Source organism: Pseudophryne corroboree, chromosome 6 (assembly GCF_028390025.1).
Source record: "Pseudophryne corroboree isolate aPseCor3 chromosome 6, aPseCor3.hap2, whole genome shotgun sequence".
NCBI lineage: Eukaryota > Metazoa > Chordata > Amphibia > Anura > Myobatrachidae > Pseudophryne > Pseudophryne corroboree.
The window spans coordinates 838,356,607-838,375,864 of NC_086449.1; the positions used below are offsets into that span (position 1 = coordinate 838,356,607).

Below are 19,258 nucleotides of genomic sequence, written 5' to 3' on the forward strand. Positions count from 1 at the left end.
ATCAGAGTGGAGGCTGCAGTAATGCGGGGGAGAGATCAGAGTGGAGGCTGCAGTAATGATGGGGAGAGATCAGAGTGGAGGCTGCAGTAATGCGGGGGGGAGAGATCAGAGTGGAGGCTGCAGTAATGCGGGGGGGAGATCAGAGTGGAGGCTGCAGTAATGCGGGGGAGAGATCAGCGCGGAGGCTGCAGTAATGCGGGGGAGAGATCAGCGCGGAGGCTGCAGTAATGCTGGGGAGAGATCAGAGTGGAGGCTGCAGTAATGCGGGGGAGAGATCAGAGTGGAGGCTGCAGTAATGCGGGGGGGAGATCAGAGTGGAGGCTGCAGTAATGCGGGGGAGAGATCAGCGCGGAGGCTGCAGTAATGCGGGGGAGAGATCAGAGTGGAGGCTGCAGTAATGCGGGGGAGAGATCAGAGTGGAGGCTGCAGTAATGCGGGGGAGAGATCAGAGTGGAGGCTGCAGTAATGCGGGGGAGAGATCAGCGCGGAGGCTGCAGTAATGCGGGGGAGAGATCAGCGCGGAGGCTGCAGTAATGCGGGGGAGAGATCAGAGTGGAGGCTGCAGTAATGCGGGGGAGAGATATTTCCTACTGGAACAGTTACATCATTTCCTAGATGACTCCTACAATAACAATAACACAATCTGACACTACATGACCCGGTGCTCTGTGACTTCCCAGCGGTTATATAATCGTACAGCGGATAAGAGTCGCCCTGGGGCGTATGTAATAGGGTCTAAGATTGCCGGAGGTGCGGGATGCCGGCTGAGCGATCATTTACAGGGCAGAACCATGGCAGTCCCTGGCATATTTATAATGGGTGTAGTTTGTGCGGGTCAGGGGGGGCCACACGCGATGCGGCTGTTCTGTGCGCGTTCCTGCGTCAGACGCATACTGCGGATAATGAAGAAGCCGCAGAACGTGATGTCTGTGTCATCGAATAAATGTCAGATTCCATTGTAATACGCAATCCAGGAGAAATGTCTCTGCACCGCCGCTCATCTGTACTCCTTCCTCACAGCCGCCGGCGTGCCACCTGCAACGCTCCGTAACACTGGCAGGAAGGAGCCAGGACTACGGTGGCATCACGCACACTTCCAGCTGCTGAGTACGGTGACGTTAGAGGCGGGTCTCCCTCTGCGCCCAGTATGAGGTCTTTAATAGCCGGACGTTACGGATGAGGTTAGAGGGCAGCGCTGAGCTCTTGCGCCCATGACAGGGGGAGGTGCTTTCTCCTGCGGCACATCTCTTCTGCACCATGTACAGTACAGCAGAACACAGGCATAGGAAGCCAGCGCCCAGCGTCACCGCCACCCCCAGGTAGATGGACCTGCAAGAGAAGAGCGTCAGTCACCACTTACAGTATCGTGATGGGGGGGGCGGGGCACAGACCTCAGTAATGGCATCAGACAGGGTATCTGTGATGGGGGGGTGGCGTGCCACATTAGGCGCAGTATCCCCCCCACTGGCCATTCCTCGGATCCTGTCCCCTTCCCCCACAACTAAGTAGCACTGTAGTTAGTATCGAGAAGTGAATGAGACACACGGCCTGAATCACGTCTTTACGCACACGCCTGCGCAGCTGCGATTTTCCAGGCGATGGAACTGCTAATCATCGCAAGTGATGCAGCCGCGCAGAAAAGGATACAGACGCCCACCGGGATCATCGCACGTCCCCAGCACCCGAGTACACATGCGCAGCGCTGGCGCAATAACGAGAAACACCCCTGAGTGGTTCTACGGTCACACAGACTGGTTGCGGCTGTAGCGACACTGGCGCCATGTTTCTATATGTACATAGTCGTAGCTGAAGGCAGAGACACGCCCCAGAGAAGGCCCGCCTATTTGTCGCCACTCCCCGTTACCTCCCCCTTCCGGTCCTTCCTATCAATCCCTCTGCATTAAACTCCTCACAGCGCTCGGCATTGCAGAGGCCCCCTGGCACGTGTGCAGTGCGACGGCGCAGTCTGGCGATAATTGCTCCGTAGCGTGAACATCGGCATTGCGCACAAACATGATCAGGCCCATAAAGTACAATCTAATGACTGGAGTAAGTAAAGGGAGTTACCGGTCACTTACCGAAACCCATCGGTGTCGTATAATCGGCAGAAGCCTTTCCCGCCGCACTGTCGCCAGCTCCATGTCAGACAGACGCGGTCTATCAGAGCCCCTAAGTACATCGGGGCCGGAACACCAGCTGTATGGGGCAAACACAGCCTTAGCCTGATACTATTATATACCCCACAGTGTGACCCAGCCCTGATACTATTATATACCCCATACTGTGACCAGCCCTGATACTATTATATACCCCATAGTGTGACCCAGCCCCGATACTATTATATACCCCATAGTGTGACCCGGCCCTGATACTATTATATACCCCATAGTGTGACCCAGCCCCGATACTATTATATACCCCATAGTGTGACCCAGCCCTGATACTATTATATACCGCATAGTGTGACCCAGCCCTGATACTATTATATACCCCATAGTGTGACCCAGCCCTGATACTATTATATACCCCATACTGTGACCCAGCCCTGATACTATTATATACCCCATAGTGTGACCCAGCCCTGATACTATTATATACCGCATAGTGTGACCCAGCCCTGATACTGTTATATACCCCATAGTGTGACCCAGCCCTGATACTATTATATACCCCATAGTGTGACCCAGCCCTGATACTATTATATACCCCATACTGTGACCCAGCCCTGATACTATTATATACCCCATAGTGTGACCCAGCTCTGATACTATTATATACCCCATAGTGTGACCCACCCCTGATACTATTATATACCCCAAAGTGTGACCCAGCCCTGATACTATTATATGCCCCATAGTGTGATCCAGCCCCGATACTATTATATACCCCATAGTGTGACCCAGCCCTGATACTATTATATACCGCATAGTGTGACCCAGCCCTGATACTGTTATATACCCCATAGTGTGACCCAGCCCTGATACTATTATATACCCCATAGTGTGACCCAGCCCTGATACTATTATATACCCCATACTGTGACCCAGCCCTGATACTATTATATACCCCATAGTGTGACCCAGCCCTGATACTATTATATACCCCATAGTGTGACCCACCCCTGATACTATTATATACCCCAAAGTGTGACCCAGCCCTGATACTATTATATGCCCCATAGTGTGATCCAGCCCTGATACTATTATATACCCCATAGTGTGACCAGCCCTGATACTATTATATGCCCCATAGTGTGACCCAGCCCTGATACTATTATATACCCCATAGTGTGACCCAGCCCTGATACTGTTATATACCCCATAGTGTGACCAGCCCTGATACTATTATATACCCCATAGTGTGACCCAGCCCTGATACTGTTATATACCCCATTGTGTGACCCATCCCTGATACTATTATATACCCCATAGTGTGACCCAGCCCTGATACTATTATATACCCCATAGTGTGACCCAGCCCTGATACTATTATATACCCCATACTGTGACCCGGCCCTGATACTATTATATACCGCATAGTGTGACCCAGCCCTGATACTATTATATACCCCATAGTGTGACCAGCCCTGATACTATTATATACCCCATACTGTGACCCAGCCCTGATACTATTATATACCCCATAGTGTGACCAAGCCCTGATACTATTATATACCCCATACTGTGACCCGGCCCTGATACTATTATATACCCCATACTGTGACCCGGCCCTGATACTATTATATGCCCCATAGTGTGACCCAGCCCTGATACTATTATATGCCCCATAGTGTGATCCAGCCCTGATACTATTATATACCCCATAGTGTGACCAGCCCTGATACTATTATATGCCCCATAGTGTGACCCAGCCCTGATACTATTATATACCCCATAGTGTGACCAGCCCTGATACTATTATATACCCCATAGTGTGACCCAGCCCTGATACTGTTATATACCCCATAGTGTGACCAGCCCTGATACTATTATATACCCCATAGTGTGACCCAGCCCTGATACTGTTATATACCCCATAGTGTGACCCAGCCCTGATACTATTATATACCCCATAGTGTGACCCAGCCCTGATACTGTTATATACCCCATAGTGTGACCCAGCCCTGATACTATTATATATCCCATAGTGTGACCCAGCCCTGATACTATTATATACCCCATAGTGTGACCAAGCCCTGATACTATTATATACCCCATACTGTGACCCGGCCCTGATACTATTATATACCGCATAGTGTGACCCAGCCCTGATACTATTATATACCCCATAGTGTGACCAGCCCTGATACTATTATATACCCCATACTGTGACCCAGCCCTGATACTATTATATACCCCATAGTGTGACAAAGCCCTGATACTATTATATACCCCATACTGTGACCCGGCCCTGATACTATTATATACCCCATACTGTGACCCGGCCCTGATACTATTATATGCCCCATAGTGTGACCCAGCCCTGATACTATTATATGCCCCATAGTGTGATCCAGCCCTGATACTATTATATACCCCATAGTGTGACCAAGCCCTGATACTATTATATACCCCATAGTGTGACCAAGCCCTGATACTATTATATACCCCATAGTGTGACCAAGCCCAGATACTATTATATATCCCACAGTGTGACCCAGCCCTGATACTATTATATACCCCACAGTGTGACCCAGCCCTGTTACTATTATATACCCCATAGTGTGACCCAGCCCTGATACTATTATATACCCCACAGTGTGACCCAGCCCTGATACTATTATATACCCCATAGTGTGACCCAGCCCTGTTACTATTATTTACCCCATAGTGTGACCCAGCCCTGTTACTATTATATACCCCATAATGTGACCCAGCCCTGATACTATTATATACCCCATAGTGTGACCCGGCCCTGTTACTATTATATACCCCACAGTGTGACCCAGCCCTGATACTATTATATACCCCATAGTGTGACCCAGCCCTGATACTATTATATACCCCACAGTGTGACCCAGCCCTGATACTATTATATACCCCATAGTGTGACCCAGCCCTGATACTATTATATACCCCATAGTGTGACCCAGCCCCGATACTATTATATACCCCATAGTGTGACCCAGCCCTGATACTGTTATATACCCCATAGTGTGACCAGCCCTGATACTATTATATACCCCATAGTGTGACCCAGCCCTGATACTGTTATATACCCCATAGTGTGACCCTGCCCTGATACTATTATATATCCCATAGTGTGACCCAGCCCTGATACTATTATATACCCCATAGTGTGACCCAGCCCTGATACTAGTATATACCCCATACTGTTTCCCGGCCCTGATACTATTATATACCGCATAGTGTGACCCAGCCCTGATACTATTATATACCCCATAGTGTGACCAAGCCCTGATACTATTATATACCCCATACTGTGACCCGGCCCTGATACTATTATATACCCTATACTGTGACCCGGCCCTGATACTATTATATGCCCCATAGTGTGACCCAGCCCTGATACTATTATATGCCCCATAGTGTGATCCAGCCCTGATACTATTATATACCCCATAGTGTGACCAGCCCTGATACTATTATATGCCCCATAGTGTGACCCAGCCCTGATACTATTATATACCCCATAGTGTGACCCAGCCCTGATACTGTTATATACCCCATAGTGTGACCAGCCCTGATACTATTATATACCCCATAGTGTGACCCAGCCCTGATACTGTTATATACCCCATAGTGTGACCCTGCCCTGATACTATTATATACCCCATAGTGTGACCCAGCCCTGATACTATTATATACCCCATAGTGTGACCCAGCCCTGATACTATTATATACCCCATACTGTGACCCGGCCCTGATACTATTATATACCGCATAGTGTGACCCAGCCCTGATACTATTATATACCCCATACTGTGACCCAGCCCTGATACTATTATATACCCCATAGTGTGACCAAGCCCTGATACTATTATATACCCCATACTGTGACCCGGCCCTGATACTATTATATACCCCATACTGTGACCCGGCCCTGATACTATTATATGCCCCATAGTGTGACCCAGCCCTGATGCTATTATATACCCCATAGTGTGACCCAGCCCTGATACTGTTATATACCCCATAGTGTGACCCAGCCCTGATACTATTATATACCCCATAGTGTGACCCAGCCCTGATACTATTATATACCCCATAGTGTGACCCAGCCCTGATACTATTATATACCCCATACTGTGACCCGGCCCTGATACTATTATATACCGCATAGTGTGACCCAGCCCTGATACTATTTTCTCTATCGTCCTAAGTGGATGCTGGGGTTCCTGAAAGGACCATGGGGAATAGCGGCTCCGCAGGAGACAGGGCACAAAAAAGTAAAGCTTTACTAGGTCAGGTGGTGTGCACTGGCTCCTCCCCCTATGACCCTCCTCCAGACTCCAGTTAGATTTTGTGCCCGAACGAGAAGGGTGCAATCTAGGTGGCTCTCCTAAAGAGCTGCTTAGAGAAAGTTTAGTTTAGGTTTTTTTCTTTACAGTGAGTCCTGCTGGCAACAGGATCACTGCAACGTGGGACTTAGGGGGAAAGTAGTAAACTCACCTGCATGCAGAGTGGATTTGCTGCTTGGCTACTGGACACCATTAGCTCCAGAGGGATCGAACACAGGCCCAGCCGTGGAGTCCGGTCCCGGAGCCGCGCCGCCGACCCCCTTGCAGATGCTGAAGCGTGAAGAGGTCCGGAAACCGGCGGCTGAAGACTCCTCAGTCTTCATAAGGTAGCGCACAGCACTGCAGCTGTGCGCCATTTTCCTCTCAGCACACTTCACTGGGCAGTCACTGAGGGTGCAGAGCGCTGGGGGGGGGCGCTCTGAGAGGCAAATATAAACCTTATACAAGGCTAAAAATACCTCACATATAGCCCATAGGGGCTATATGGAGATATTTAACCCCTGCCTGACTGGAAAAATAGCGGGAGAAGAACCCGCCGAAAAAGGGGCGGGGCCTATCTCCTCAGCACACGGCGCCATTTTCTGTCACAGCTCCGCTGGTCAGAACGGCTCCCAGGTCTCTCCCCTGCACTGCACTACAGAAACAGGGTAAAACAGAGAGGGGGGGCACATTAATGGCTATATATATATATATTAAAGCAGCTATAAGGGAGCACTTAATATAAGGATATCCCTTGTATATATAGCGCTTTGTGGTGTGTGCTGGCAGACTCTCCCTCTGTCTCCCCAAAAGGGCTAGTGGGTCCTGTCTTCATTAGAGCATTCCCTGTGAGTTTGCGGTGTGTGTCGGTACGTGGTGTCGACATGTATGAGGACGATATTGGTGTGGAGGCGGAGCAATTGCCAAATATGCAGATGTCACCCCCCAGGGGGTCGACACCAGAATGGATGCCTTTATTTGTGGAATTACGTGATGGTTTATCTTCCCTTAAACAGTCAGTTGAGGACATGAGGCGGCCGGACAATCAATTAATGCCTGTCCAGGCGCCTCAAACACCGTCAGGGGCTGTAAAACGCCCTTTGCCTCAGTCGGTCGACACAGACCCAGACACGGGCACTGATTCCAGTGACGACGGTAGAAATTCAAACGTATTTTCCAGTAGGGCCACACGTTATATGATTTTGGCAATGAAGGAGACGTTACATTTAGCTGATACTACAGATACCGTAAAACAGGGTATTATGTATGGTGTGAAAAAACTACAAACAGTTTTTCCTGAATCAGAAGAATTAAATGACGTGTGTGATGAAGCGTGGGTTGCTCCTGATAAAAAGTTGATAATTTCAAAAAAGTTATTGGCATTATACCCTTTCCCGCCAGAGGTTAGGGCGCGCTGGGAAACACCCCCTAAGGTGGACAAGGCGCTCACACGCTTATCCAAACAAGTGGCGTTACCCTCTCCTGAGACGGCCGCACTTAAGGATCCATCAGATAGAAAGATGGAAGTTATTCAAAAGAATATATACACACATGCAGGTGTTATACTACGACCAGCTATAGCAACTGCCTGGATGTGCAGTGCTGGAGTAGTTTGGTCAGAATCCCTGATTGAAAATATTGATACCCTAGATAGGGACAATGTTTTACTGTCGTTAGAACAAATAAAGGATGCATTTATCTATATGCGTGATGCACAGAGGGATATTTGCACACTGGCATCTCGGGTGAGTGCTATGTCCATTTCAGCCAGAAGAGCCTTATGGACACGACAGTGGACAGGCGATGCGGATTCAAAACGTCACATGGAGGTTTTGCCGTATAAAGGGGAGGAGTTATTTGGAGTTGGTCTATCAGACTTGGTGGCCACGGCTACTGCCGGGAAATCCACTTTTTTACCTCAAGTCACTCCCCAACAGAGAAAGGCACCGACCTTTCAACCGCAGCCTTTTCGCTCCTACAAAAATAAGAGAGCAAAGGGCTTGTCGTACCTGCCACGAGGCAGAGGAAGAGGGAAGAGACACCAACAGGCAGCTCCTTCCCAGGAACAGAAGCCCTCCCCGGCTCCTGCAAAAACCTCAGCATGACGCTGGGGCCTCTCAAGCGGACTCGGGGACAGTGGGGGGCCGTCTCAAAAATTACAGCGCGCAGTGGGCTCACTCGCAGGTAGACCCCTGGATCCTGCAGATAATATCTCAGGGGTACAGGTTGGAATTAGAGACGGATCCTCCTCATCGTTTCCTGAAGTCTGCCTTACCAACCGTCTCTTCCGAAAGGGAGAGGGTGTTGGAAGCCATTCACAAGCTGTACGCTCAGCAGGTGATAGTCAAAGTACCCCTATTACAACAAGGAAAGGGGTATTATTCCACTCTATTTGTGGTACCGAAGCCGGATGGCTCGGTAAGGCCTATTCTAAATCTGAAGTCCTTGAACCTCTACATAAAAAAGTTCAAGTTCAAGATGGAGTCACTCAGAGCAGTGATAGCGAACCTGGAAGAAGGGGACTTTATGGTATCCTTGGACATCAAGGATGCGTATCTACACGTTCCGATTTACCCCGCACACCAGGGGTACCTCAGGTTCATTGTTCAAAACTGTCACTATCAGTTTCAGACGCTGCCGTTCGGATTGTCCACGGCGCCTCGGGTCTTTACCAAGGTAATGGCCGAGATGATGATTCTTCTTCGAAGAAAAGGCGTATTAGTTATCCCATACTTGGACGATCTCCTAATAAGGGCAAGGTCCAGAGAACAGCTGGAGACAGCTTTAGCACTATCTCAAGAGGTGCTAAGACAACACGGGTGGATTCTGAATATTCCAAAATCCCATTTAATCCCGACAACTCGTCTGCTGTTCCTAGGAATGATTCTGGACACGGTTCAGAAAAAGGTTTTCCTTCCAGAGGAAAAAGCCAAGGAGTTATCCGATCTGGTCAGGAACCTCCTAAAACCAGGAAAAGTGTCAGTACATCAATGCACAAGAGTCCTGGGAAAAATGGTGGCTTCTTACGAAGCAATTCCATTCGGCAGATTCCATGCAAGAATATTCCAAAGGGATCTGTTGGACAAATGGTCAGGGTCGCATCTGCAGATGCACCTGCGAATAACCCTGTCACCAAAGACAAGGGTGTCACTTCTGTGGTGGTTGCAGAAGGCTCACCTATTAGAAGGCCGCAGATTCGGCATTCAGGATTGGATCCTGGTGACCACGGACGCCAGCCTGAGAGGCTGGGGAGCAGTCACACAAGGAAGAAACTTCCAGGGAGTATGGACGAGTCTGGAAAAGTCTCTTCACATAAACATTCTGGAACTAAGAGCAATCTACAATGCTCTAAGCCAGGCGGAACTTCTCCTGCAAGGAAAGCCGGTGTTGATTCAGTCGGACAACATCACGGCGGTCGCCCATGTAAACAGGCAGGGCGGCACAAGAAGCAGGAGTGCAATGGCAGAAGCTGCCAAGATTCTTCGCTGGGCGGAGAATCACGTGATAGCACTGTCAGCAGTGTTCATCCCGGGCGTGGACAACTGGGAAGCAGACTTCCTCAGCAGACACGATCTTCATCCGGGAGAGTGGGGTCTACATCCAGAAGTCTTCAACATGTTAATAGACCGTTGGGAAAGACCAATTGTAGACATGATGGCGTCTCGCCTCAACAAGAAACTGGACAAATATTGCGCCAGGTCAAGAGATCCACAGGCAATAGCTGTGGACGCACTGGTAACTCCTTGGGTGTACCAGTCAGTGTATGTGTTTCCTCCTCTGCCGCTCATACCAAAGGTATTGAAGATCATACGGCAAAGAAGAGTAAGAACAATACTAGTGGTTCCGGATTGGCCGAGAAGGACTTGGTATCCGGAACTTCAAGAGATGCTCACGGACGAACCGTGGCCTCTACCTCTGAGAAGGGACCTGCTACAGCAGGGTCCCTGTCTTTTTCAAGACTTACCGCGGCTGCGTTTGACGGCATGGCGGTTGAACGCCAGATCCTAAAAGGGAAAGGCATTCCAGAAGAAGTCATTCCTACCTTGATTAAGGCACGGAAGGAAGTCACCGTGAAACATTATCACCGCATTTGGCGAAAATATGTAGCGTGGTGCGAGGATCGGAGGGTTCCGACGGAGGAATTCCAACTGGGTCGTTTCCTACATTTCCTGCAATCAGGATTATCTATGGGTCTCAAATTGGGATCCATTAAGGTTCAAATTTCGGCCCTGTCAATATTCTTCCAAAAAGAATTGGCCTCTGTCCCTGAGGTCCAGACTTTTGTCAAGGGAGTACTGCATATACAGCCTCCTGTGGTGCCTCCGGTGGCACCGTGGGATCTAAATGTAGTTTTAGATTTCCTCAAATCCCATTGGTTTGAACCATTGAAAAAGGTGGATTTGAAATATCTCACATTGAAAGTGACTATGTTACTAGCCCTGGCCTCTGCCAGGAGAGTATCTGAATTGGCGGCTTTATCTTATAAAAGTCCTTATCTAATCTTCCATTCGGATAGGGCAGAACTGCGGACTCGTCCGCATTTTCTCCCTAAAGTGGTATCAGCATTTCATCTGAACCAACCTATTGTGGTGCCTGCGGCCACTAGCGACTTGGAGGACTCCAAGTTGTTGGACGTTGTCAGAGCCTTAAAAATATACATTGCAAGGACGGCTGGAGTCAGAAAATCTGACTCGCTGTTTATATTGTATGCACCCAACAAGTTGGGCGCACCTGCTTCTAAGCAGTCGATTGCTCGTTGGATTTGTAACACAATTCAACTTGCACATTCTGTGGCAGGCCTGCCACAGCCTAAAACTGTAAAAGCCCACTCCACAAGGAAGGTGGGCTCATCTTGGGCGGCTGCCCGAGGGGTCTCGGCATTACAACTCTGCCGAGCAGCTACGTGGTCGGGGGAGAACACGTTTGTAAAATTTTACAAATTTGATACCCTGGCAAAGGAGGACCTGGAGTTCTCTCATTCGGTGCTGCAGAGTCATCCGCACTCTCCCGCCCGTTTGGGAGCTTTGGTATAATCCCCATGGTCCTTTCAGGAACCCCAGCATCCACTTAGGACGATAGAGAAAATAAGAATTTACTTACCGATAATTCTATTTCTCGGAGTCCGTAGTGGATGCTGGGCGCCCATCCCAAGTGCGGATTATCTGCAATACTTGTACATAGTTATTGTTAACTAATTCGGGTTATTGTTAAGGAGCCATCTTTAAGAGGCCCTTTCTGTTGTCATACTGTTAACTGGGTTTAGATCACAAGTTGTACGGTGTGATTGGTGTGGCTGGTATGAGTCTTACCCGGGATTCAAAATGCCTCCCTTATTGTGTATGCTCGTCCGGGCACAGTACCTAACTGGAGTCTGGAGGAGGGTCATAGGGGGAGGAGCCAGTGCACACCACCTGACCTAGTAAAGCTTTACTTTTTTGTGCCCTGTCTCCTGCGGAGCCGCTATTCCCCATGGTCCTTTCAGGAACCCCAGCATCCACTACGGACTCCGAGAAATAGAATTATCGGTAAGTAAATTCTTATTATATACCCCATAGTGTGACCAGCCCTGATACTATTATATACCCCATACTGTGACCCAGCCCTGATACTATTATATACCCCATAGTGTGACCAAGCCCTGATACTATTATATACCCCATAGTGTGACCCTGCCCTGATACTATTATATACCCCATAGTGTGACCCAGCCCTGATACTATTATATACGCCATAGTGTGACCAAGCCCTGATACTATTATATACCCCATAGTGTGACCCAGCCCTGATACTATTATATACCCCATAGTGTGACCCAGCCCTGATACTATTATATACCCCATAGTGTGACCCAGCCCTGATACTATTATATACCCCATACTGTGACCCAGCCCTGATACTATTATATACCCCATAGTGTGACCCAGCCCTGATACTATTATATACCCCATAGTGTGACCCGGCCCTGATACTATTATATACCCCATAGTGTGACCCAGCCCTGATACTATTATATACCCCATAGTGTGACCCAGCCCTGATACTATTATATACCCCATAGAGTGACCCAGCCCCGATACTATTATATACCCCATAGTGTGGCCCAGCCCCGATACTAATATATACCCCATAGTGTAACCCAGCCCCGATACTATTATATACCCCATAGTGTGACCCAGCCCTGATACTATTACATACCCCATAGTGTGACCCAGCCCTGATACTAATATATATCCCATAGTGTGACCCAGCCCGATACTATTATATACCCCATAGTGTGACCCAGCCCTGATACTATTATATACCCCATACTGTGACCCAGCAGTGATACTATTATATACCCTATAGTGTGACCCAGTACTGATACTATTATATACCCCATAGTGTGACCCAGCCCTGATACTATTATATACTCCATAGTGTGACCCAGCCCTGATACTATTATATACCCCATAGTGTGACCCAGCCCTGATACTATTATATACCCTATAGTGTGACCCAGTACTGATACTATTATATACCCCATAGTGTGACCCAGCCCTTATACTATTATATACCCCATAGTGTGACCCAGCCCTGATACTATTATATACCCCATAGTGTGACCCGGCCCTGTTACTATTATATACCCCATAGTGTGACCCGGCCCTGATACTATTATATACCCCATAGTGTGACCCAGCCCTGATACTATTATATACCCCATAGTGTGACCCGGCCCTGATACTATTATATACCCCATAGTGTGACCCGACCCTGATACTATTATATACCCCATAGTGTGACCCGGCCCTGATACTATTATATACCCCATAGTGTGACCCAGCCCTGATACTATTATATACCCCATAGTGTGACCCGGCCCTAATACTATTATATACCCCATAGTGTGACCCGGCCCTGATACTATTATATACCCCATAGTGTGACCCAGCCCTGATACTATTATATACCCCACAGTGTGACCCAGCCCTGATACTATTATATACCCCATACTGTGACCCGGCCCTGATACTATTATATACCCCATACTGTGACCCGGCCCTGATACTATTATATGCCCCATAGTGTGACCCAGCCCTGATACTCTTATATACCCCATAGTGTGACCCAGCCCTGATACTGTTATATACCCCATAGTGTGACCCAGCCCTGATACTATTATATACCCCATAGTGTGACCCAGCCCTGATACTATTATATACCCCATAGTGTGACCCAGCCCTGATACTATTATATACCCCATACTGTGACCCGGCCCTGATACTATTATATACCGCATAGTGTGACCCAGCCCTGATACTATTATATACCCCATAGTGTGACCAGCCCTGATACTATTATATACCCCATACTGTGACCCAGCCCTGATACTATTATATACCCCATAGTGTGACCAAGCCCTGATACTATTATATACCCCATAGTGTGACCCTGCCCTGATACTATTATATACCCCATAGTGTGACCCAGCCCTGATACTATTATATACGCCATAGTGTGACCAAGCCCTGATACTATTATATACCCCATAGTGTGACCCAGCCCTGATACTATTATATACCCCATAGTGTGACCCAGCCCTGATACTATTATATACCCCTTACTGTGACCCGGCCCTGATACTATTATATACCCCATGGTGTGACCCAGCCCTGATACTATTATATACCCCATAGTGTGACCCAGCCCTGATACTATTATATACCCCATAGTGTGACCCAGCCCCGATACTATTATATAGCCCATAGTGTGACCCAGCCCTGATACTATTATATACCCCATAGTGTGACCCGGCCCTGATACTATTATATACCCCATAGTGTGACCCAGCCCTGATACTATTATATACCCCATAGTGTGACCCAGCCCTGATACTATTATATACCCCATACTGTGACCCAGCCCTGATACTATTATATACCCCATAGTGTGACCCAGCCCTGATACTATTATATACCCCACAGTGTGACCCGGCCCTGATACTATTATATACCCCATAGTGTGACCCAGCCCTGATACTATTATATACCCCATAGTGTGACCCAGCCCTGATACTATTATATACCCCATAGTGTGTCCCAGCCCCGATACTATTATATACCCCATAGTGTGACCCAGCCCCGATACTAATATATACCCCATAGTGTGACCCAGCCCCGATACTATTATATACCCCATAGTGTGACCCAGCCCTGATACTATTACATACCCCATAGTGTGACCCAGCCCTGATACTAATATATATCCCATAGTGTGACCCAGCCCGATACTATTATATACCCCATAGTGTGACCCAGCCCTGATACTATTATATACCCCATACTGTGACCCAGCCCTGATACTATTATATACCCTATAGTGTGACCCAGTACTGATACTATTATATACCCCATAGTGTGACCCAGCCCTGATACTATTATATACTCCATAGTGTGACCCGGCCCTGATACTATTATATACCCCATAGTGTGACCCAGCCCTGATACTATTATATACCCTATAGTGTGACCCAGTACTGATACTATTATATACCCCATAGTGTGACCCAGCCCTTATACTATTATATACCCCATAGTGTGACCCAGCCCTGATACTATTATATACCCCATAGTGTGACCCGGCCCTGATACTATTATATACCCCATAGTGTGACCCGGCCCTGATACTATTATATACCCCATAGTGTGACCCAGCCCTGATACTATTATATACCCCATAGTGTGACCCGGCCCTGATACTATTATATACCCCATAGTGTGACCCGGCCCTGATACTATTATATACCCCATAGTGTGACCCGGCCCTGATACTATTATATACCCCATAGTGTGACCCAGCCCTGATACTATTATATACCCCATAGTGTGACCCGGCCCTAATACTATTATATACCCCATAGTGTGACCCGGCCCTGATACTATTATATACCCCATAGTGTGACCCAGTCCTGATACTATTATATACCCCACAGTGTGACCCAGCCCTGATACTATTATATACCCCATACTGTGACCCAGCCCTGATACTATTATATGCCCCATAGTGTGACCCAGCCCTGATACTATTATATACCCCATAGTGTGACCCAGCCCTGATACTATTATATACCCCATAGTGTGACCCAGCCCTGATACTATTATATACCCCATAGTGTGACCCGGCCCTGATACTATTATATACCCCATAGTGTGACCAGCCCTGATACTATTATATATCCCATAGTGTGACCAGCCCTGATACTATTATATACCCCATAGTGTGACCCAGCCCTGATACTATTATATACCCCATACTGTGATCCAGCCCTGATACTATTATATACCCCATAGTGTGACCCAGCCCTGATACTATTATATACCCCATAGTGTGACCCAGCCCTGATACTATTATATACCCCATAGTGTGACCCGGCCCTGAAACTATTATATACCCCATAGTGTGACCCAGCCCTGATACTATTATATACCCCATAGTGTGACCCAGCCCTGATACTATTATATACCCCATAGTGTGACCCAGCCCTGATACTATTATATACCCCATAGTGTGACCCAGCCCTGATACTATTATATACCCCATACTGTGACCCAGCCCTGATACTATTATATACCCCATAGTGTGACCCAGCCCTGATACTATTATATACCCCTTAGTGTGACCAGCCCTGATACTATTATATACCCCATAGTGTGACCCGGCCCTGATACTATTATATACCCCATAGTGTGACCCAGCCCTGATACTATTATATACCCCATAGTGTGACCCAGCCCTGATACTATTATATACCCCATAGTGTGACCCAGCCCCGATACTATTATATACCCCATAGTGTGACCCAGCCCCGATACTAATATATACCCCATAGTGTGACCCAGCCCCGATACTATTATATACCCCATAGTGTGACCCAGCCCTGATACTATTACATACCCCATAGTGTGACCCAGCCCTGATACTAATATATATCCCATAGTGTGACCCAGCCCGATACTATTATATACCCCATAGTGTGACCCAGCCCTGATACTATTATATACCCCATACTGTGACCCAGCCCTGATACTATTATATACCCTATAGTGTGACCCAGTACTGATACTATTATATACCCCATAGTGTGACCCAGCCCTGATACTATTATATACACCATAGTGTGACCCGGCCCTGATACTATTATATACCCCATAGTGTGACCCAGCCCTGATACTATTATATACCCTATAGTGTGACCCAGTACTGATACTATTATATACCCCATAGTGTGACCCAGCCCTTATACTATTATATACCCCATAGTGTGACCCAGCCCTGATACTATTATATACCCCATAGTGTGACCCGGCCCTGATACTATTATATACCCCATAGTGTGACCCGGCCCTGACACTATTATATACCCCATAGTGTGACCCAGCCCTGATACTATTATATACCCCATAGTGTGACCCGGCCCTGATACTATTATATACCCCATAGTGTGACCCGGCCCTGATACTATTATATACCCCATAGTGTGACCCGGCCCTGATACTATTATATACCCCATAGTGTGACCCAGCCCTGATACTATTATATACCCCATAGTGTGACCCGGCCCTAATACTATTATATACCCCATAGTGTGACCCGGCCCTGATACTATTATATACCCCATAGTGTGACCAAGCCCTGATACTATTATATACCCCACAGTGTGACCCAGCCCTGATACTATTATATACCCCATACTGTGACCCAGCCCTGATACTATTATATACCCCATAGTGTGACCCGGCCCTGATACTATTATATACCCCATAGTGTGACCAGCCCTGATACTATTATATATCCCATAGTGTGACCAGCCCTGATACTATTATATACCCCATAGTGTGACCCAGCCCTGATACTATTATATACCCCATAGTGTGACCCAGCCCTGATACTATTATATACCCCATAGTGTGACCCGGCCCTGAAACTATTATATACCCCATAGTGTGACCCAGCCCTGATACTATTATATACCCCATAGTGTGACCCAGCCCTGATACTATTATATACCCCATAGTGTGACCCAGCCCTGATACTATTATATACCCCATAGTGTGACCCAGCCCTGATACTATTATATACCCCATACTGTGACCCAGCCCTGATACTATTATATACCCCATAGTGTGACCCAGCCCTGATACTATTATATACCCCTTAGTGTGACCAGCCCTGATACTATTATATACCCCATAGTGTGACCCAGCCCTGATACTATTATATACCCCATAGTGTGACCCAGCCCTGATACTATTATATACCCCATAGTGTGCCCCAACCCTGATACTATTATATACCCCATAGTGTGACCCAGCCTTGTACTATTATATGCCCCATAGTGTGACCCGGCCCTGATACTATTATATACCCCATAGTGTGACCCAGCCCTGATACTATTATATACCCCATAGTGTGACCCAGCCCTGATACTATTATATACCCCATAGTGTGACCCGGCCCTGATACTATTATATACCCCATAGTGTGACCCGGCCCTGATACTATTATATACCCCACAGTGTGACCCAGCCCCGATACTATTATATACCCCATAGTGTGACCCAGCCCTGATACTATTATATACCCCACAGTGTGATCCAGCCCTGATACTATTATATACCTCACAGTGTGATCCAGCCCTGATACTATTATATACCCCACAGTGTGATCCCCTGAAACCCCCCATAGAGGTAACCCAGCAGTACATAAAAAGTGTTACACACTCACACTGCGGTCACATGTTGTCTGATACTGTCACTCATTCCTCTTTATTGTATTTACAGTATGTGGTAACGTTATCCTGGGGTCCAGCAACCAATCAGAAATTAGCTGTCACCTCCAGAACAAGTCAATCAATAGAAACAAGCGTGTGATTAGTTGCTGTGGCTTAAATGTAATGTACATTAAATGGCTAATCTCCGCGTGATTCCATTTCACCCAGTACAGAATCCCAGTTACACCAATCACACAGAGATGATATAATTTACATACATGCTAACCCTCCCTGACATAGCAGCGATCTCCCCTACTCCCTGACATATCAGTGATCTCCCCTACTCCCTGACATAGCAGCGATCTCCCCATCTCCCTGACATAGCAGCGATCTCCCCTACTCCCTGACATATCAGTGATCTCCCCATCTCCCTGACATAGCAGCGATCTCCCCTACTCCCTGACATAGCAGCGATCTCCCCTACTCCCTGACATAGCAGTGATCTCCCCTACTCCCTGACATAGCAGCGATCTCCCCTACTCCCTGACATAGCAGCGATCTCCCCTACTCCCTGACATAGCAGTGATCTCCCCTACTTCCTGACATAGCAGCAATCTCCCTGACTCTCTGACATAGCAGCGATCTCCCCTACTCCCTGACATAGCAGCGATCTCCCCTACTCCCTGACATAGCAGCGATCTCCCCTACTCCCTGACATAGCAGTGATCTCCCCTACTTCCTGACATAGCAGCAATCTCCCTGACTCTCTGACATAGCAGCGATCTCCCCTACTCCCTGACATAGCAGCGATCTCCCCTACTCCCTGACATAGCAGCGATCTCCCCTACTCCCTGACATAGCAGCGATCTCCCCTACTCCATGACATAGCAGCGATCTCCCCTACTCCATGACATAGCAGCGATCTCCCCTACTCCCTGACATAGCAGCGATCTCCTCTACTCCATGACATAGCAGCGATCTCCCCTACTCCCTGACATAGCAGCGATCTCCCCTACTCCCTGACATAGCAGCGATCTCCCTGACTCCCT

At 47.8% G+C, this 19,258-nt stretch overlaps 1 protein-coding gene across 1 annotated transcript in view; it reads right to left on the reverse strand.

Moving 5' to 3' along the window:
- Window positions 1-510: 510 nt before the first annotated feature.
- The window catches only part of LOC134933881 (solute carrier organic anion transporter family member 1C1-like), a 153,749-nt gene continuing 135,001 nt past the window's right edge, over window positions 511-19,258 (reverse strand). Inside the window, 2 exon segments of the mRNA XM_063929420.1 lie at window positions 511-1,329; window positions 2,079-2,196. Coding sequence (XP_063785490.1) covers window positions 1,119-1,329; window positions 2,079-2,196 — 329 coding nt within the window. The 3' untranslated portion in view covers window positions 511-1,118.